Source organism: Acanthochromis polyacanthus, chromosome 16 (genome assembly GCF_021347895.1).
Source record: "Acanthochromis polyacanthus isolate Apoly-LR-REF ecotype Palm Island chromosome 16, KAUST_Apoly_ChrSc, whole genome shotgun sequence".
Classification (NCBI taxonomy): Eukaryota; Metazoa; Chordata; class Actinopteri; family Pomacentridae; genus Acanthochromis; species Acanthochromis polyacanthus.
This window is the reverse complement of record NC_067128.1, coordinates 35,061,696-35,084,417: the sequence shown is the minus strand read 5'-3', so window position 1 is coordinate 35,084,417 and position 22,722 is coordinate 35,061,696. Positions and strand designations below refer to the sequence as shown.

The following is a 22,722-nucleotide window of genomic DNA, read 5'->3' as shown; positions in this document are numbered from 1 at the left end:
ACTGGAGGCCGCTAACCTGCTCCTGATGCAACAGAAATTCAAAAAGAGAAAGTTGTGCAGCTTGAAAGAAGAGCTCACAGCTTAAGCCACTTCAGAGGGTCTTATTTAGCAAATAAGGCAACAAAATTCACATTTTCCCAAAGATTTTAAAGGATTTCTTATCAATTTTAGCTTTAAAAAATAGGAAAAATACACAAACACATAGCTCAAGTCTGGATTCCTAGTGCATTTTTGTAGGTTTATTGTCTTGAAGAAGACAGTAAGAGATTGTCAGAGATTTGATAATGCTGTTAAAGCCACATAAATGAAGAGCTTTTAAGTCATGCAGCCTGTTAGAGCTCACAGCTGTCTGTTTGAATTTATGGAATAAAAAAGGGCCTCATTTAGAAACGTTTGACACAAAATACACACAAGCATTTCTCCAAAGATTTATCGACCATATTGGCTTAAAAGCAGAAAAAAAGAGGAAAAATACAGTGTGTGGTTGTGTTGTGTTGTGTCTCTGTGTGTGGTTGTTGTGTCTCTGTGTGTGTGGTTGTTGTGTCTCTGTGTGTGTGGTTGTTGTGTCTCTGTGTGTGTGGTTGTTGTGTCTCTGTGTGTGTGGTTGTTGTGGGTCTGTGTGTGTGGTTGTTGTGGGTCTGTGTGTGTGGTTGTTGTGGGTCTGTGGGTCTCTGTGTGTGGTTGTTGTGTGTGTGTGTGTGTGTGTGTGTGTGGGTCTCTGTGTGTGGTTGTTGTCTCTGTGTGTGGTTGTTGTGTGGTTGTTGTGGGTCGGCGGTGCCACGCCTACAAAGCGTCCGGCCGTTTAAACAGACACCAGGTTTAGAGGCTATCACTGCTTTAGCTATACAACATCATGGCCTGTTCCCCCTTCACCATCAATCTCTGTCGTCCCTCCCTCTGCCTCCAAACTCACAACTACAGCAACACAACACACACCCAGGTACACAACACACACACGGCCGAGCCACACAGAGCGACAGGACTTTAATTACGCCTCTAATCTTGAGTGACAGCGGTCTGAATAACGAGCGATTCCCTCGACGGTCCTCCAACACGTCCACGAGTTCTGAATATCATCGCTTCTATCAGTCGCTGCTGCTCTTCTGCTCTACAAGCTCAGAAATTCAGCTTCCTTCCTGTTATCTGAGGAGACAACTGGACCCCTGGTGGTTTTAAAGAGAGAATAAAGGACAAAAACTATAAATATGAATCTGAGTAGAAACAAGAGACCAATAATCTGAAGGTAAAACATCAAAAGATAGCAAAAATCTGCAAGTTGTAGCATCTTAAATGTGAATATTTTCAGGTTGTCTTTGTTTCCTGTCCCGTTTCATTGGGTTTTAAGGTTTCTGGAGGGTTAGTACGTAGGGAAATGAGTGTGCAATTGCACTTTCCAGTTGTTTTTGACCATTTAATAAACAAAAATATCTACTAAGCTTCAGGAAAAATGATGATTTTATTGTCTGGCTTTGTAACATTTTGACAAAAATTTAGCCTTTTCCATTTCTTTACGTCTTAAATATAAATCTGAGCACAAATAGGAGGTAAAAGCATATATATAATACTAGTGAAACCACTAATCTGTAGGTAAATCATTTTTTAAAATGGCAAAAAAAAAAAAAAGGTTTTGGGAGAATAAAGGACAAAAATTATAAATGTGAATCTGAGTAGAAACAGACCAATGATCTGAAGGTAAAACATCAAAAAAATGTCAAATCTGCAAGTTGCTGCTTCTTAAATGTGAATAATTTCAGGTTTTCTTTGTTTTATGTGAGTCTCCTCCAGTTTTTCCACATCTTAAACATAAATCTGTGCAGAAAATACCAGAAATGGCACCAAAATTTTCAATAATCTACTAGATCCAGCTTTGTAAATGTGAATATTGGCAGGCTTTCTTTTTTTTCTGTCCCATTTCATTGGGTGTAATGGTTTAAGGGGAGTTCGTGCACATTATATTAAGCATGAAGTTGCATTTTCCAGTCATTTTTTGACCATTTAATAAGCAAAAATATCAACTGTGCTTGAGGAAATTAAACCTCAGTCAACAAAACTGGTTGATTTTCTTCTTTAACCTTGTAATAGTTGGTCAAAAACTCAGTCTTTTCTATTGTTTTTACATCTATAATGATGTATCAAGTCTGAAGGTAAATCACAAAATGGCAAAAATCTGAAAGTTGATGCTTCATAAATGTGAATATTTACAGGTTTTCTTTGTTTTCTGTGACAGTAAACAGGATTTGTGGGGTTTTAAAGCATTTTATGGGGTGAGTACACATGAGAATGAGCTTGCAGTTGCATTTTCCAGTTATTTTTGACCATTTAATAAACATTGTTTGGACCATTTAGGTCAAACCTCAATTACAAAAACTGGTTTAAAAATTGCTCCTTTTCTTCTCCAGCTTTGTAATAGTTGTTTTTTTACATTTTAAATGTGAATTTGTGCAGGAATTGCTTCGAATACGGCAAAAAGTCAGCTGGTTCTATCTTTGCAATTCTTAATATTTTCTGGCTATCTCTGTTTTCTCTGACGGAACACAGAATATCGTTGGGTTTTAAGGCTTTTTTCTGACTCGTACTGCATTTTCAGGGAGTTGACTACACAATAGTAATCATGCAGTGAGTTTGCTTTCACCTTATTTGACAGATCTTTGCATTTTTCTGTTATTTCCAACTATTTGAACAAAAATGTCTGTTTTGCTTAGGGAAGTTAAAAGTTAATTAACAAAACTGGTTTAAAAAAATGTTGCTTTTCTCCAAAAACTCAGGGTTTTCCTTTTTTTTAAATTAATCTGAATAGACACAGGTGTGTTTTTACAGGTAAAAAATGGGTTTGTCCATCAATCAGTGCATTCATGTGTACTTTACATTGAAGTATCAATTCTGCATTTGACTAAAACTAGTAGGACTTGGAAGAAAAGCAGCCAAAACAATCTGAAAGAGGCAGTAATACGATAGATTTCACGTTGTGCTGTTGTCAGTAGAAGATGGCATAAACGTTGGGTCAGGGTTCCTTCTTTGGTTTCAGTCAGGTGAAACTCTGTCCAGCTTTTCTTGCCGATGCCTGCCGCCTTCCTGTCCTATCGATACAGCGCATTTGAATTTGATTCTGACGCCGGCAGAAGGTGATAAACAGAGCGAGGCAGATGAGCGACGGGCTGCAGCTCCTTCCAGATACCAGATAGTCTGTTTATTACTTTATCTATGAGGACCAGATGTCACCAGATGCTGCCGCCGCCAGCCGATGGGAGCCCACACGCACCAACGCAAACCTGCTGCCACCCGACACACCTATCTGGAGGCAATCTAACTCTGACCCAAAATATGGGGAATGTCTGATATCGGTTACAGCGGCCGACTCGGACGAGATGTTTACGCCTCGTGGACGGAAATTAGATCTGAGTTGACATGCAGGGAAAGAGGGAAGAAGAAGGAGAGCAGGAAGGGAAAAAAGTGAAACATGAGGGTCACAGGGGGATAATTCACTGCTGAGAAAAAAGGGAACCTCCATGTTAATGTTTTGGATGTAAAAATAGAAGGAAAATGCAGATCACAGCAGCAGGAACATGAAAGCAGAAACTGAGGCGACTGCAGAAAGCAGGCCGAGATAAAACGGTGCAGAGTGACGAGGCTGTCGCACACGTTTAGTCTTACTGATAAAGCAGATTCATGACTCTGCAGCAGTCACATAGTGAGGGAAATAAATGACAAACTGAGGTGGTAAGAACACTCCACTCCTCTGTCAAATGCTGCAGTTTAATCAAAGCTAGAGTCTCAGAGATAATACAGTGACAATATCCAAAACCAATAGATGTATGTGTAGGTAGTTCACCAGTTTCATGAGGAGGCTGGAGGATCAAAGGGGGGCTAAATGGCAGAACTTTGATTCAAGAAACTGATTGTTGTAGGTTTTCACTTATTTCGGTTTATTTTGTGACGTACATTTTGTTTTTACTCATTTTTGGTTAAGTTTAGGCACCAAGAACTCATGGCATCCATTTTTAAAGTTCATACATCTGTCAAACTACCCTTTGTCTTTGGAACCATCCTGTATCTATCAATCTACCACACATCTATTGATCTACCCTACATCCATTGAATGACCCTACATCTATCTACCTCACATTTTTCAAATTACCCTATGAAGGTACCCTGAGTCTATCAAGCGACCCTACATCTGTTGAACTACCCTGTATTTAACAAACTATCCTGTATCTATCAAGCGACCCTACGTCTCTTGAATTACCCTACACCTACCAAACTAACCCCTACAATTGTCAAACTACCTTAAATCTATCAAACTGTACTACATCTATCAATAATATACCCTATATCTATCAAACTACCTTGAATCTATCCATTAACCCAACAGCAACAAACTACCCTACGCCTATCAATCTACTGCACAACTATCAAACTGCCCTACAACTATCAAACTACACTTCATCCATCAAATTACCCTCCGTCCATTGAACTACCCTACATCTATCAAATTACCCTACATCTGTCAAACTGCCGTACATCTATCAAGCCACCTTACATCATTAAACTACCCTACATCTACCGAACTACCCTACAAATATCCAAATGCCCTACATCTGGCGAACTACCCCACATTCATGCAATAACCCCAGATCTATCGATCTACACTCCATCTGTTAAACTGCCATACAACTATCAAACTACCCTATATCCATCAAACTACTTTGCATCAACAAACTCCCCTACATCTATCAAATAACCAGACATCTGCAAAACTACCCTACATCTATTGATCTACCCTACAACCCTCTGTTAAAATACCATCCAGCTATCAAAGTACCCCACATCTATCAAATTACCTTACATCAGCAAACTACCCTACATCTGTCAAAGTACTTCATATCTGACAAAGAAAAAAAAACTACCAGAATTCTCTTCCGGTGTCTTTAAACAGAACTTTACTGAGCAGTAAATAAATTGTTAAACCTTCAAAAATTAAAGTTGGACTGTAGAAACAAAACATTAACATACTATAAACTTTTTGTGGATACGGTGACCTTGTCGACGAACAGCTTCATCGTTCTGCTACATGAAACATGCAGTAACCTTTCTGGCCACAAAACTAACAAAGTAACTAACCAAGTCCAATATTAGCCCCACTTTTAGTTCTGTTCATTGTGTCTACTAAGTCGTAGTTTGTTCCTGGTATGCAGCGACTGCCAGAAGTGTCCAAGGAAAGATGATTGGGGAAATGGAAACAGTCATGAAGTGTTCATGCTGACACTCCACTAATTAGGTTGTCCACTAATCACAAGGTTGGCAGCTTGATTCTCTGCCCTTCCACATGCTGAAGTGTCTTCATATCTAGACTGTGAACCCGAAGTTGCCCCTGATGGCAGGTAAACGCCTCCCGTGGCAGCTCTGTTGGAGTGTCAACGTGTGAATAGGGAACACTGTAAAGCACTCTGAGTACCACTGAGGAAGAAAAGCTCCATACAAGTGCAGACCTTTTACCATTTATCACTGAAAGCTCCAACAAAGGACATCAGAACTGGACCATGGAGGGGTGGAAGAAGGCGTCCTGATGAATCAAGTTTTTTTGTGTTTTTTCTTTTTTGACAGGCAAGTGCATCAATTATCTGGAAACAGATGGCAGCAGGAATGAGAAGTCTGTGGAGGAAGTGTGATGCTCTGGACAATGTTCTGCTGGGAAACCCTGAGTCCTGCATTCAGGTAGATGCCACTTTGCGCATATCAATACTTTCTATACAAACAGCAACACTTTCAGTGCTTTAGACAATGACTTTAAACTGCTAACTGGACATGCAAAGACAAGAATTGCAACAAAATAGGATTTTTTTTTTTCAAACTAAGGTCTACATTTAGTTTTAATAGACTGGATACCATGTGATGCTGCTTCTTGGGAACCTTCACACCTACATAAACATTGCTGTACATCCTCTTCCATGGCCTCTTCCAGCAGGAAAATGCTTCCCACCACACTGCAGATTGTTCAGGAATGTTTCGAGGAACATGACCAAGATGTTGACTCAACTTACAAATGACTTTACAACTTCCAGGATTTAAACAATCTACAGGAGGAGGTATACTTTATTAGGCCAGTGGTTTTAATGTTGTGGCTGATTGGTGTAGAGACACCATCCCCAAAGTAGCGTTTGATCTGTTCTTATTGTGCGGATTTGAATCATAAAAGCTGATTTTAGAGAGAATCTGCAAAGTTAACCAGTATGTGGTGCAGCCAGACTGGGGGCTTCCCTCTGCACACACAAATCCTTTCCTTTAGAACAGAAACGCAGTCTTACGCAAGGAAGTCGGAGCGTTTAAGTGAAATATCCCGCTGACTGGCTGATTGTTGCATAACCGGAGGCTACACTGTAATTCCTGCTTTTTGCTGTGCAACACTTGAGCTCAAATCAACTGAGCTCAAAGTGTGCTTAAAAAAGTACACTCACGTTGAAAAAGGCTGTTTCTGTGTCAGACCTCTCTGGCTTTTCATTCATTTTCAGCAGACAAATGCTACAAATCCAAATGGAATGACAGGAAAGTGAATGTAGGACGATGTTTGGGAGGTTTTTTCTATCAATACATGGATAAAAACCTCTGTATGCTCCCATGTTTTAGATGCATTCTGACACCGTTATCTGGCCGTGTTGTCTTTCCACTGCCACCTGTCATATTTTCTGTTTGAGAGCTTATTGTTTGGCAGAAGCTGAACCATTTGCAGCTCAGTGTCAGAAAGACGGAGAGAGTCGAGGCTGATACCGACACCTGTCATCATCCAGAATCAAGAGGTGGAGATGACGAGCTCTCAGGTTTTTTTAACCGCAGTGAGGACAAACAGGAGTTTATCTGGCATGAAAAGACAGATGTGGAATAATTCATGTGTGCTGCTAATAATAATAGGCTTATTTGTGGCCTGCTGACTGCAGGGAGGGAATCCATAGAGACAGGAAAGGTGAGAATGTTTTCTTTTAAAAATCACCAAAATTGCAGCATTTATCAGAGCCAGAAACTGCAAAAACAGAATGAGTCACTGGATTATCATTTGTAATGTGCGGCTCTGCTTGGATAAACAACCAAATATATGCTGATAGTTGTGATATTTCATTAAAACCACTTTATTCTCCATGCTGCATTTTAAAAAAAATCCACTGAAAATAGACAATTTGGACCAGATTCTGTAAAAGAAATCCTGATTTTTTTTTATTTTTTTTTAGGTTGAATTGCAGGCACTGTTTCCACAGAGAGACTGAGAGGAGAATCCAATAAAATAAAAGAAAAAATGAACAGAGGAGCAAGTAGTTGGAGATCCATTCAGCATGGTGAAACCTCTTTCTGATGATGAGCAGAGTAGATAGAGAAGTCTGGAGAGGAAACATGGAGATAATTCAATATCTGTAGAAAATGGAGACAAAATGACCCCAAAGAGACACAAGAGCAGCACAGAAAACGACAAAAACAAGAAATTAGGCACAAAATTACCAAAACAAGACACAAAACGGCAAAGATGAGACAAAAAGACAAAACGGAGACGAGAGAGACGGAGGCTAAAAGGATTCATAATATCACAATATCTGAATAATTTGTCTGTAAAAATACCAACTCTATCTAGTTTTATATCCAAACAAACTACACTATAAGTTTCACATATACACAGTAAAACATTTATATATTTTTTAAACTGTTTTTAGCAGTGCTATTAGTTCTTTAACATTTTACTGTTATTTAGCAGATGTTACCTCCTTTGTTAAATGACATAATTAATAAAATCACTGAAAATGTTTTCAAAAATTAAAAACAAAACGGCCAAAAACCAATAAAATATGTCCATACCAAAATTTAGCATTTATATAAATGATAATTAGGTATAATTACTTTAATTTTATTATTGACAACAACTTATTGTAAAATTCACAATATTTTACTGTATTTAAATCAGAAAAATACAAAATTTTTATAACTGCTAGGAAGAAAACGAGAAAACACGAGCCAAAAGTTCTTTTCTAATGTTTCTTTAATAATATGTGACCATAAAATTACACAGTATTTTACAGATATTTACCTTTTTTATCGCTGTTTTTATGTTTTTTAGACATTACAGTCTTTCACCTTTTTAAAATACTTTTTCTGGCATGTTTTCTGTCAGATGTTTAAGATTTTTTTTGTTGTTGTTATTGTTTTTACAGTGCATTAAGGAGGCTCCAATCATGATTAATGGCAGAGAAAAGAAGAAGAAACTAAATTCTAACACAGATCTGTTTTCAGTTTTTCCTTAATCTGTGGTTTCTGCTGAGATATTGAATCAGTCGACCGTTTATTGAAATATGTGAGAGGTTTAGAGGGGAAAGGCGTTAAAATCGAGAGCCGAGAGACTGAAAGAAGCCTCAGAAGTTTTGATCTGTTGCTGTGTTGTGTTTTAAAGCTCGTTATATTACGTAACCTATCAAATCTGCACGTTTAAAAGGGCTGTCAGGTAAATGCAGTGCAGCAGAAAGTGAAGTGCTTCCCTCTTAAAAATGGAAAGAGTCCAGTCAAGGATGTTTGAGCTGTAACTCGGAGGTAAACTGTTCTTCTGTTTTGTTTTATAGGAATGCAACTTTTTTGATTTGGCAAATTCTGCAGAGCGAAAGGAGTTCGTCCTGTTAGCTAAACGCCTCCAAGGTTTCACTCACCTCTTGCAAGGACACGAAAACACAACACAAGGCCACATTTTTCCAAAAAAAATCTCAGCAAAATGGCAACAAAAAGCTTCAATCTGGAGGCTAGTGTGCAGCTAAACAAAGGCGTCCCGGGTGCATGTGTGCCGAGGATAAAGACGTCTCCGCCATGAATCACACGCTAATTCGGTTTTATTCGTGCTCCACGTCTGAGGCAGCATTTCCTCGTCCTATTAGGCCGCCCGTGTGTGTGCACGTACTCAGTCATGTGTGTTCCTGCCTGCAGGCTCGACTCTAAGTGCTATTAGATCTGGATATTGCGGCGGTAGCTCACAGCGGCTTGATGCGATTCCACGCCGTTGTCATTTTTATCAAGAAGGGGCCTAAATGTGTAATGTAAATCACAACAAGCTTTAAGCCCTGCAGGGTCACTTTCTGTGCAACGCGCTCACTTCTGCAGCTCCTGCATTTTTTTATTCTCCACCAATAGGAAACCTCCTCAAGGATGCCTCACATTCTTACCGATTAGATCTGAGCTTTAAGCAGAAACACATCCTGCAGTACCTCTGACAAATATCTAAGCTGGAAAACTGCTCATAGAGCACTACGGTGCCAAAGCTGCTCATTCCCCCGTATGGCATTAGCAAAAATGCAGCATTTTGTTTTTATTTATTGGTTATTGATGATCAGAAATCACAGCAACATAGAATGTGTCCATTTAATACAGATGTACCCACAAACACAATGACTTTACACTGAGCACAGGCGTGTGTTCTGCATGTGTACGTTATCTACGGATACCACATCACGTGACCTAAATACACCCCCTGTCAAAAGTTTTAGGACACTTTCTCATTCAAATAAAGTAGAACCTGTCCTACAACTCACAGAGAACCCTCAGAACCGATGCTGGTGTTGCTTGCATGTACTGCTGCTCTGTCCCTTCTCCTGATATCTGTATTTAAACTGACTTACTGCAGCCTACGTGACACAGAAAGACGACACACGTGATTTTATTTTAAATGCTTCTTGTATTTTTAAACTGTGTCTGGTTTTTATTTGATTTCCATGAATCCTCCAGTGGTTTCCTCTCCGTTTCTCTCGACCTCGACTCTACAAAGCGCCGAAACAAGAAGACAAAGGAAGTCGAGACCGGAGTTATTCCCGCTTTTAATGATGCAACGAGGCAGACGGTACGAGGACGGAGAAAGAAACCGAGGCAGAACAGACAAAATAAGAGACGAGGGCGAAAGAACAAAACGATTATAGTGCGAGACGACGGCGAGTTAAAGGAAGCAGAGCTGAGAAACGCCGTGATGGAGATGTAGAGGATATCGATTGGTTAAAAATGCATGAGGTGTCTGAAGTGCAGCTCCTCCTCGCTTTCTGATGCCCCGAAGCTGAAACATCGTCTGTGTGAATGCTTAATCGCTGTTTTATAGGATTTGATGCTCTGAATAAGTTAGTTGATGAGCCCCTCAGCTGACCGACAGATTGGAACGCAGCGAGTGATTCAGTCGGTTAGTCAGCTCCTAACGCAATCTGTCAGTAAGTAACAGCCAGATATGATCTCTTACCAGGATAAATCACAGATTCACATGTAGAACCGGTTGTTTTTTATGATTATTATAGTGCACAAGTCATGCACACGACATCTGAAGGAACTTTTCTTGCCGTAAGCGAACAAAGAAAATGTCGATTCGGTGCTTTCTGTCTTTGCATTTTATTGCTGCAGATGGATCGAAACAGAATAAGGAAACGGAGCAGCAGAGTGAAGATGGATTTTGACAGTCAGTTAGTGAATTTGCTCTTAAACGAGGTTGTTTTGCTTCATGCTCCTCTGCTGGTTCCTGTTTTTATTCAGCTTTGCTCTTAGAGTCGCTGACATTTATCAGATTCTCTCCCTTGTTTTTCTGAAAAGCACATTGTGGAAACACCAGGAGCTAAATAGTAAAGCAGCTCATGTTCACAACGCTGATATCCCGATGCTTGGGAGGTGGAATGTTCCCCAGGTTCTTAAAACGTACACGATCTTCATCCAGATGAACATTTTGGTTCCACAACTGAAAACACAGGTTCAGTTTTAATCACTGTGTCTTCTGGAATGAATGAATCCTCATGAATCATTCTGGTCATCCAGACAGTTGTGTTAATCAAGTTTTCTTAGTTTTTTGACCTCTTAACTTCTTGTGAGTGATTACGTTTGACTACAGCTGCTGACTCCTCTGATCCTGTTCAAATAGAACCCATTAGATCCACTCATTAGACTCAAACACTACAGTGGGAAAGTCTGAGGAGCTCAGCAAAGCAAATATTTACATTTAAGAACCTGCAATCGGAGAATTTTGACTTTTTTCTTTAAAAAATTACCCAAAACTGTTAACGGATGATTAAAATAGTTCCATATTTTCTGCAAATTAGCAAATATTTAGATTATCAAGCAAATTTTCAAGCAAAATGTCAAAAATGCCATGCTTCTCGCTTCTTACAAATGTAAAATAGTTGTTCTTTCTTGTCTTTTATCACACTTAAAAAGCTCACGGCACATTTAAAATATGATTTGGTTTTGACGATCATAATTAAATGTCTAAAATGACTCAAATAGCCGTCTTAGATTCTTGTGAGTGATTACATTTGACTACAGCTGCTGACTCCTCTGACCCTGTTTAAACAGAACCCATTAGATCCACTCATTAGACTCAAACACTACAGTGGGAAAGTCTGAGGAGCTCCGCAAAGATCTGAAAAGTTATTGACTTGAACTAGTCAAAGTCAAATTTCGAAGCAAGCATCAGACAATAATTCATCCATTTGTCAGAATAAAGTTCATGGTCCAGTTGTGTTGCTGCCGCCATCAGGAAGAAAACACAAACTATCACCTGCTGCTGAGAGACCATTGGTCAGGATGGTCAAGAGTCAACCAAGAATCCTCAGAAAGCGGGTCTGAATGGATGAGAAGTTGCTGGAACACAGCTGTCAGTGTCCACAGGGTTTTACATCAACATGAGCTAAGAGGATCCATGAAGAAGGAAGTTCTTCCTCTAGAAGCAGAACCTTAAAGCTCCACTCAAGTCTGCTGCTGATCACATGGACAAAAAAAAGACCTTGTGGAGGAAAGTTCTGTGGTCAGATGGAAGAAAAACTGAAGGTGAGGCCATTAACCCCAAGAACACCATCAAGCATGGAGGTAGAAGTATCAATGCTTTTGACTGGTTCTGGACTTTCTTGGGACTGGTTTATGTTTGGTTTCAGTCTTGTTCTCCTGATTTTGGGTGTGATTTAAAGTTGGTTTATGATTTATTTTACTCCATCTGCTGCTGGAATGAGGACTGGTTTCAGACTGTCTTGGGTGAGTCTTGGACTTTTTGGGAGTCGTTTAGGTTTGGTTTTTGGGCCCCGTGTCGTACTGATTTTTGACTTCAAGATCTGGTTTCAGTTTTGGTTTTTCACTGGTTTCAGACTGGATTCTGTCTGGTTCTGAACATTTTTAGACTGGTTTAGGTTTGATTTTGGTCCTGGTTTTAGAACTGGTTTAGGACTGGTTTCAGACTGTCTTGGATGGACCTTTTTTTTTTTTAACCCCAAGGAACCTGACCTGTGAGATGGAGAGCTGGTCCAATGATTCTCTGATGATTAATTATAATTAATTTAGGAGATTACTGGCCCTAGGATTCAACAACACCCAACCTACCATCAAGCATGGTGGTGGCAGCATCATTCTCTGTGGAACTGGAGCTTTACACAAAGTAAATGGAATAATAAAGGAGGAGGATTACCTCCACGTTCTTCAGGAAAACCTGAAGCCATCAGAGGAAGGCTGATCTTGAACACAGTTGGACGTTTCAACAAGACAGTGAGCCCAACACACATCAGATGTGGTAAAGAAATGCTTCCATAAGGCTAGAATGAAGGTTCTAAACTGGTCTCCAAAAAGTCTTGACCTAAACCCATCCAGAACCCAAAGAAACAAGTCAGAAAGACAATAAATTTCATTGAATTCTGTCCAAAGGAGTCAAAGACCAGAATATTGTAGACGAAAACCAAAAACTTTACATTTAACCAAATGTGAGCATTACTGTATGTATACTTTTGACCCAACTGATTTTGTTCTATTTCCCGTAGACCTTTAATAAGTTTATGAAAGAACCAAAATACATGATTGTGTTTGTGTCAAGCGTTCACGTGTTTCAATGATTCCATGACCGACATTAGGAGTCATAGGAGTCTCTGGAAACCCGAGATTGCCATGATATAGATGGTCTTTACAAGTGGATGGAAGCTTTATTTCACGATTATAGCTGTGATGAATGTGGTTCCTCATCAAGTCAGGTTTTTTCTTCAATTTTCTAGATCAAAGCGCTGACAGAGTTTTACATTAGTATCATATTTAGCCTAACCTCTGAGTATCTTTAGCGCTAATTAGCTGTCACTGAGGTAAAAACTGTTCAAAAAGCTCCGATAATCTAGCAGTAAACATGCATCATTCACAGTCTATTATCTTCTACTCTGTTCTTTACTAACACGCCGTCACTGAGAGACTGATATCCGGAGCCGCCGGCCTTTTTGGATTGAGCAGGTTTTGCGCTAACACACACATCAACTCGGCTGGTTGACATAATTATCTGAAACAGCGAGAAATCTTTTCCTGGCCGGCACGCTTCGCCCTACAAACACTGAGCGAGAGCGTCGTTTCCCATCAGCAGCATAGCTCTGGGCTGGTTTACATTTGCATAATGAAGTCAATAACACCGGCCTCCTGGGAGGGAGCACGGCGACATTATTACTAATTTAATAAGAAGCGTGTTGGCGCGTCTGTTCGGGGAGGAAACAAAGATGGAGAGAGATAAGGATGGGCTGAAGGGTGAAAGGAGGACATGGAGCTGGAGGAAGACGAGGAGGTGAAGGAGTCAGGCAGTAATGAAGGAGAGTTTGGGCGGTAGAATGCTTTAATAATGGCGTCCCCTGACACAAAAATAAGGCACAAAATGAAGAAATGAGACACACCATGACAAGACATAAAATGGCAAAAATGAGACAAAATGACACAAGTGAGGCACAACATGACAAAAACAAGACAAAAAAATGTCAAAATGAGACACAAAATGACACAATTGAGAGAGACACCATGACAACGACAAAACAAAATGGCAAAAAATGACACAAAATGACACCAATGAGACACAAAATGACAAAAGCAAGACAAAAAATGTCAAAAATGAGACACAAAATGACAAAAGCAATACAAAAAGTCAAAAATGAGACCTAAAATGGCAAAAATGAGACACAAAATGACAAAAGCAATACAAAAAGTCAAAAATGAGACCTAAAATGGCAAAAATGAGAAACAAAATGACAAAAATGAGACAAAAATGACAAAAATTAGACAAAATGACACAAATGAGACACAAAATTACAAAAATGAGACAAAATGAGATACAAAATGACAAAAGCAAGACAAAAAATATCAAAAATGAGACACAAAATGACACAAATGAGATACACCATGACAAAAACAAAATATAAAATGGCAAACATGACAAGACGCACAAATGACAAAAGCAAGACAAAAAAAATGGCTAAAATGAGACACAAATGGCAAAAATGAGACAAAACAGTAAAAATGAGCCACAAAATGACAAAAATGAGACAAAATGACAAATGAGACACTAAATGAGAAAAACGAGACATAAAATGGCAAAAATGAGACACAACATAACAAAATGACACAAACGAGACACAAAATGACAAAAATGTGCACAAAAAGGGCAAACATTACACAAAATGAGGCGCAAAATGACAAAAATGAGACACAAAATGACTTTTTTTATTATTATGTTTCAAAGCCTTAGTATGAAATCCAGCAGTAGCTTCACAAAGTGGATGTGCAGGACCAATTCAAACTGTCTCTGGTGGGTCTTTTTGAACCCAAGAACACCAAACCTATTATCAAACATGGTTGTGATTTGATAAGAAGCTGTTGGCATGTCTGTTTGGGGAGAAAAACAAAGATGGAGATAGATAAGGAAGAAGAGAAGGACGGGCTGAAGGGTGAAAGCTGGAGGAAGACGAGGAGGTGAAGGAGTCAGGCGGTAATGAAGGAGAGTTTGGGCGGTAGAATGCTTTAATAACGGCGTCCTCTGCAGCCTGGAGGCCTGCAGCCGTCTCACATCCTAAACAGGAAGCTGCTGCCTGGAGGCATCGCCGCCCGCCGCTGCTTTAACACAAGATCCAATTTATAATCTGAAGTCATGTCTGATTTATGCCCAAATAAAAATCTTAATTTGACAAGTGAAGACAAATAAACAGCTCGTTTGTGTGATCCCGCGTCAGGTTGGTTTATTTCTTCCATTATTCTCGTTTCGCTGGTAGAAAATGACGGATTTAAACGGACACTTGTTGTCTCTGGAAAGCAGGAAAAAGTGCAAAAGTGGAGCGGGTGACGTTTGTTACAGTTCTGCTGGGTTTAACTGATAACCAGCCAGCTTAGCAGGGAACGTTAGACAGAACGTTAGACATTTACCTGATGTTGTGGGAATGTTCCCTCCTATTAAAGTGTTCCTGTATAACTACCAGCCTCAGTGCTGCGCATTGATTGCTGTTAGTTTCATCAGAATTACTTTGAATGTTTGGTTTCATCAGAACATCTCAGGAGTGAAGAGTCTCTGAGTGAGTACAGCAGCTGTCTGATAGAAGTGACACAGAAACGCTGCAGGAAAGTAACTAAGTACAGTTACTCAGTAGTTTTAAGGTACTTTACTCGAGTATTTCACTGTTGTGCTGCTTCTCCTTCCACTACATTTATCTGTCAGCTTTTTAAAGCAGTGAAATTGTCTAATCACATTTCAGATTCTTTAAAATTCATGTCATCTTTGTTTTTTTAAAAATGCTCAATACTACAATTTATCAGCAAGAAAATGTCATAAAACACAAACAAACATCATATATTCAACCCTTCAGGGTCATTGAAGTATAAAAACTGAACCAAATATAAGCTTAAATTTGTGAAATTTGATCAAAATTGCTTTATTCTACATGTTTCATTTTAAAAATGCCCCCAAAAAATAAACCATATCAGAATAAATTTTGCACAAAAAATGAATAAATTAATAAAAAAGGTTAATGGAATGACCTCACTTTAATGCACGTTAAATAAAGATAGAAGATAATTACTGTGAGTGAATTCAGATAATTTATTAAACTATTAATTTATAAAATCCTTACCCTGTTACCAAACTATTAATAAACTTAAATATTAATATTTATATATGCTAAATAAGTATTATTAGTTTATATTATATATATCAATAGCTATATTAGTGCTATACTTAAACATTAGTAATATTAGTAAATTATGTCAATAAGTAACAAGTAATTTTGGACAATTTGTTAGATTGTTTTTGTTTTTTTATTTGTTAAAAAAATCCTTCCCTTGTTACCAAACCCTTAATATACTTAAATATTAATGTTTAAATATTTTAATTACTATTTCATTATATTTAAATGTTTAACATATTTACATATTAACACATTAGAATAATTATATTGTATATTAATAATTATATCAGTGATGTGCTTAAATATCAATACATTACTGTAAGGACAATTTGTGAAATTAATAATTTATTAGGTTATTTATCCAATTATTTGTTTAAAATCCTTCCCCTGTTACCAAATTATTGATCTACTTTTAATATCTGTACATTTCCATAACAGGAGCAGTACTTTTGTAGATTTCTTGTTTATTTTTTACTGATGTTTTTGCTTTTTCCTCTCTGCTGCTGTAAGATTTCCCCACTGTGGGATTAATAAAGGGTCATCTACCTTATTCTCACATCCTACAGATTTCTGGCCACATTTTGCTTCTTTCAAAACATCTAAATGAGTAAAAATAAGCAGCTGATGTGGACTACAGACCAGATCGGATGCGACCAACCAAGTACCTGAGCAGACGGAGAGCCTCTGGGGAATAAAAGTCCTGATCTGATCTGTGATCGTCGGTCCAGTTCTGGCTGCTCACAGGCCAGAACCTGCTGTGTGTTGATGCGAGTTCACGGACCTGGAAACAAACTGGACTGTTTACAGTGAACCGGCTGCAGACACACACTGGGAGGCAGAATCTGGCAGAAAAAGGCCGGACAGATGGAAGGAAGCAGGGAGGACGAGGAAATGAAAGTCTGAGAGTCCAGAGCAGCAGCTAGAGCTCAGAGAGGAAGAAAATATCAGGTCACGGACACAGTAAGTAAGGAAGATGGATCAGAGAAACACCTGTAACTATAGAATGACATGTTTCAAAAACAAGACAGTGAATGACAAAAATGAGACAGGAAATGACAAAAATTAGACAACTGGCACAAATGAGACACAAAATAACAAAAAATGAGACAAACAACAAAAATAACACACAGAATGACAAAAACAAGATAAAATGGCAAAAATTAGACACAAACAACAAAAATGACACAAGATGACAAACGCTAGACACAAAATGGTAAAATGAGACCTGAAACAAAATAACAAAAATGAGACAAAGTGACACAAATGAGACACTGACACAAATGAGACACAAAATGAGACCACATGAGACACAAACGGACACAAATGAGACACAAACTGACACAAATGAGACACAAAATGACAAAAATGAGACGGAATGACAAAACAAGATAAAATGGCAAAAATTAGACAAAACGACAAAAATGACACAAGATGACAAACGCTAGACACAAAATGGCAAAATGAGACCTAAAACGAAAATGAGAAACACAATAACAAAAATGAGACAAAATGACACAAATGAGACATTGACACAAATGAGACACAAATGAGACCAAATGACACAAACTGACACAAATGAGACACAAAATGACAAAAAATGAGACACAAAACGACAAAAATGAGACAGAATGACAAAAAACAAGATAAAATGGCAAAAATTAGACAAAATGACAAAATGAGACGAAACGACAAAAATGGCAATGAGACACAAATATGACAAACGCAAGACAAAATGGCAAAATGAGGCACAAAATAACACAAATGAGACAAACTTGACACAAATGAGACACAAAATGATGCAAATGAGACACAAAATGACAAAAATGAGACATAAAATGACAAAATGAGACAAATATGACAGAATGACAAAAACAAGATAAAATGGCAAAAAAAATTAGACAAAATGACAAAAATGACACAAATGAGACACGCAAGACATAAAATGGCAAAAATTAGACACAAAATGACAAAATGAGGCACAAAGTAACACAAATTAGACACAAACTGACAAAAGCAAGACATAAATGACACAAATGAGAAACAAACTGACAAAATGACACGCAAAAGGGCATAAATGAGACACAAATTACAAAAATGATGTAGTATGATCAAACTCTTCTGTATGTAGGAGTGTTGAGCTGTAGTCAATCGTAATCACTCAGGAGAACTTAAAAGGGCTTGAAACTAAGAAAATTTGATAAATGCAGATACATCAACAAAACTGATAATTCAGTTAATGTTTGTGTATTTTTGACCCATACTTCCAGAAAACCCACAACAATACTAAGTACTTGGGTTTCCATCTTAGAAAATTGTGATTGTCCACGTTTTTTTGGATACCGTATAATGTTCACATTCTAACTTTTTCTGCAGAAGTAGGACCTGATCTTGGTGTGTTTGCTGTGTGTTGTGTCCCCCCAGTGTTCGTCCTACATTTAAAGCAGTCCAAAGCTAATGCCAGCTGCTGTCTGCTTCTCTAATTATAGCCTTTGCAGTGCAGGCTCCCAGGGCACGGCTGGGGGTCAGGTTACTCCTTCCACCGCTCCCTCGTTTAAACTGGGCCTCAGAAACCGCTTCTGACGGGGCTTAAAAACTCACACGGGGCTCGGCGAGGTATTTATTCACTTATTTACTCCTCAGCCTGACCTCTGTTTGACAAGCCTGCGCGCTCAGGAGGAAATATGTTTCCCTCGGAGGACGTGCAGGAAGGTTTAAAGCACTTTATTCTCCCAGTCAAGGACGCCGAGTGAATATGTTTGGAGTCTTGTAACTCGTGCTAAAGCGTGAAACCTAATAAAAGAGATGAATATACAGGTGTAAGGGAAGCAGGGGAGATCAGAGACGTGGAAAGCAGCCTCTCGGAGGAGGAAACAGGCGAAACTTCCAATCATTAAACCATGATGAATGGGCTCTGAGACTTTAGAACCTTTATCTCGTCGCTTAATTCCTGATTTTTGCTCTGGTTTCTGTCACCTCTCTTTGCATTCCTCTCTCCGACCTCCTTCCACTTGTTCATCTCTATTTTGGACCCTCAGAGGGGGCAGGGAGACTCTCGCTGGGTCGACCCTTCCTCTCTTTTCTGCTGCATTTAACCATTCAAACCTCCAAACCTCTCATGTTATAACTTCCCGGAACCTTCAGGAGCAACTTTGACGATAAAAATTTATTGGATTTACTTCCATTTTTTCTCCTTTGGGGTATTTTTAGCCTGGCTTAAAGACGTCTCTCTCTCTTTTTTTTCGTCAGCCGGGGCTCGACCGAGAAGGATTTAACGAAGGAGTTACATGCTTGTTTCTATGGTAACGCTGCATTTCCAGCGCCTTTGAAGGACCGAAGGTTATCAGCGAACATCTGGCAAACTCTAAAGGTACTTTAACAAAATCCATTCAACTCCCGATGAACTTTAGAATAAAGATCTGATGGAATGAATCTCAGGGCCTCTGCAGAGTTGACACCGTTCTTCTGTCTCATTGTCATTTAAAGGCTGCCAGAAACAGAAACCCACTCTGTTAGCTGCTAATGTTGGCATATTAGAGGCTGATCTTTTGGGTTTTTAACTATAAATCAACTCACATCAGTAATATTTTGACATTTTTGCAACTTTAGACTCATTTCATGGGTTATGTTTTACCAACAAGCTCTACTTTGTGTGAAATTAGACGGAAAATAGAAGTATATGCTGTGTTATAGTACTTTATGTTGTTTCTGTTACATTTAATCACATTACTACCTCTTTTTCTTCCATTTTTAGACGTCTTTATTGTAGAAAACAACCCAAATGAGAACTTTTATGTGTATGTGATCAGAATATGATGATTAACCCTCTAAACTCCAAGAAGTTTTTCCTCACTGCGGCTCATTTTTCACTGGAATATAAAATCCAGAACCGTTTACATCATGACGTAAAGTAGAGAGGACTCAGATAGGTCTTATCGTGCCATAAATTATATAAAAGAAATACTTTTAAGAAATGGGGGCTCTGCGAAACTGTAGAAAGATGTTTCACCATGCTGAATGGATCAACGACCTGCTCTCTGTTCACTGTTTCTGAGCCGTGCTGACTTTATTTTTCTGATCCAGTAGCTTTGACAGTCATTTTCTGTCTCTTTTTGTCATTTTTGTGTCTGGTTTTGTCATTTTGCCCTTTTTTGTCATTTTGTGTCTTATTTTGTTGCTTTCTGTGTTGTTTTATTGTTTTTGTCTTGTATGTGTCATATTGTGTCTTATTTTTGTCATTTTATGTCATTTGTGCCATTTCATGTCCTATTTTGTTGCTTTCTGTGTTGTTTCTATTGTTGTTTTTTGTCTTGTATGTGTCATTTTGTATCTTATTTCTGTCATTTTGTTATTATTTCTGTTGCTGTCAGTGTATTTGTCTCATTTTTTGTGTCGTTCTTGTTGTGTCACTTTCGTTTCCCCAAACTGTAGATAACTAACTTAACTATTTCCATGTTTTCAGTCTCTACTAACTTTTTCTCTCTACTCTGCTCATCAGCTGTAGAAAAGTGTTTCACCATGTTGGATGTAACGTTGTCATCTTGTCTCGTTTTTGTCATTTTGTCTCATTTTTCTAATTTCTGCCATTTTATGTCTCATTTTGTTGCAGTTTTCTGCCACTTTGTGGTAATTTTCCCACCCTAATTTTTATTGTTTTAGTTGTTTTCTGCATTGCTTTAGTTATTTTCTGCATTGTTTTTGTTATTTTCGGCATTGCTTTTGTTATTTTCTGCATTGCTTTGTTATTTTCAGCATTGCTTTTGTTATTTTCGCTATTGTTTTTGTTATTTTCTGCATTGCTTTTGTTATTTTTTGCATTGCTTTTGTTATTTTCAGCATTGCTTTTGTTATTTCTGCATTGCTTTTGTTATTTTCTACATTGTTTGTTATTTTCTACATTGCTTTTGTTATTTTCTACATTGTTTTGTTATTTTCTACATTGCTTTGTTATTTTCGACATTGCTTTGTTATTTTCTGCATTGCTTTTGTTATTTTCGACATTGCTTTTGTTAATTTTTGCATTGCTTTTGTTATTTTTGCATTGCTTTTGTTATTTTCAGCATTGCTTTTGTTATTTTCTACATTGTTTTGTTATTTTCTACATTGTTTTGTTATTTTCTACATTGTTTTGTTATTTTCTACATTGTTTTGTTATTTTCTACATTGTTTTGTTATTTTCTACATTGCTTTTGTTATTTTTGCATTGCTTTTGTTATTTTCGGCATTGCTTTTGTTATTTTCTGCATTGCTTTTGTTATTTTCGGCATTGCTTTAGTTATTTTCGGCATTGCTTTTGTTATTTTTTGCATTGCTTTTGTTATTTTCAGCATTGCTTTGTTATTTCTGCATTGCTTTGTTATTTTCTACATTGTTTGTTATTTTCTACATTGCTTTTGTTATTTTCTGCATTGCTTTTGTTATTTTCGGCATTGCTTTTGTTATTTTCGGCATTGCTTTTGTTATTTTCTGCATTGCTTTGTTATTTTCGGCATTGCTTTTGTTATTTTCTGCATTGCTTTTGTTATTTTCGGCATTGCTTTTGTTATTTTCGGCATTGCTTTTGTTATTTTCGGCATTGCTTTGTTATTTTCGGCATTGCTTTTGTTATTTTCGGCATTGCTTTTGTTATTTTCGGCATTGCTTTTGTTATTTTCGGCATTGCTTTTGTTATTTTTTGCATTGCTTTTGTTATTTTCTGCATTGCTTTGTTATTTTCGGCATTGCTTTGTTATTTTCGGCATTGCTTTGTTATTTTCTGCATTGCTTTTGTTATTTTCGGCATTGCTTTTGTTATTTTCGGCATTGCTTTTGTTATTTTCGGCATTGCTTTTATTTTCTGCATTGCTTTTGTTATTTTCGGCAACCTAAAAACTTTTTTTACTGACAGCAGAGTCAGAGACAATCAGTTGTGTTGAGGAGTTGTGTTTAGTTCTTTACAGAATGTGGTGCAAAATATTATAATTTCAAACTTAGAAATCGTTTATATCCGCGATGAGTTCAAGAACCACTGGGAAAATGAAAAATCTGGCAATTCTTTCAATTTTCAAAATTTCTGGCTGATAAATGATGTGATTTTGTTTTGCCTTTAAAAGAGCACGGTGTCACTTTATTTTAATAAATCAACCAATAGGGCAGAAAATTGTTTCCTTTTGACGACAGAACAAATGAAATCTTTTAAAACAGCAGTGATGGAACTGTTTTTGCTCTGAAACCCAACCGGTGCAGACAATAAAGAGAATTTCTCATGATATTAGCTGTTACAGATTGTAATTTAGCTGTTTGGCTGCTAATTAGGGTATAATTGTGTTTCCTCATGGTCTAATTTGTTTCTAATTTGATTCAAATTACATCTTGTTATGTCTAATTAGAGTTCCTTAAAATAAAGTTTCACTATTTCAGTGAACAGCTGAGTGAAAATGAGAAATTAAACCTCATTAAAAGTCACAATTTTGTCTTCATGACTCAGTTTAACATTAAAACCTGCTGCTTTGTTGTGACTTGCAGGTAAAAAAAAAAAAACTGGACTTTTACAAACAAACGTAAACCGGGCCCTCCAGAGGGTCCAATCCGGCCCGCGGGATGAATTTGTAAAGAGTAAAAATTACTAAGAAGACATTAGTCGGAAACTATAACTTTGTAAAACTATAAATTTAAAATAATTTCTAAACAAGTTGTTTTGATGATAAATTAAAATACTCGATCGCTCGTTGTTGTTTTGTCATTTTGCGTCTCATTTTTATAATGCTTTGTCTTGTTTTGTTGTTTTTTGTCAGACTTTTGTCCTTTGTCTCAT

General features: G+C 37.8%; 1 protein-coding gene across 2 annotated transcripts in view; it reads left to right on the top strand.

The window, feature by feature from the left end:
* The first annotated feature begins 5,602 nt into the window (after nucleotides 1–5,602).
* Nucleotides 5,603–22,722, top strand: part of trdn (triadin) — a 39,311-nt gene continuing 22,191 nt past the window's right edge. For both annotated transcript variants that reach the window (XM_051937010.1, XM_022211045.2), the window contains exons 1-2: nucleotides 5,603–5,712; nucleotides 19,179–19,299. In XM_051937010.1, the coding sequence (XP_051792970.1) occupies nucleotides 5,666–5,712; nucleotides 19,179–19,299 (168 nt within the window). In that variant the 5' untranslated portion in view covers nucleotides 5,603–5,665. The remainder of the gene's footprint in view (nucleotides 5,713–19,178; nucleotides 19,300–22,722) is intronic.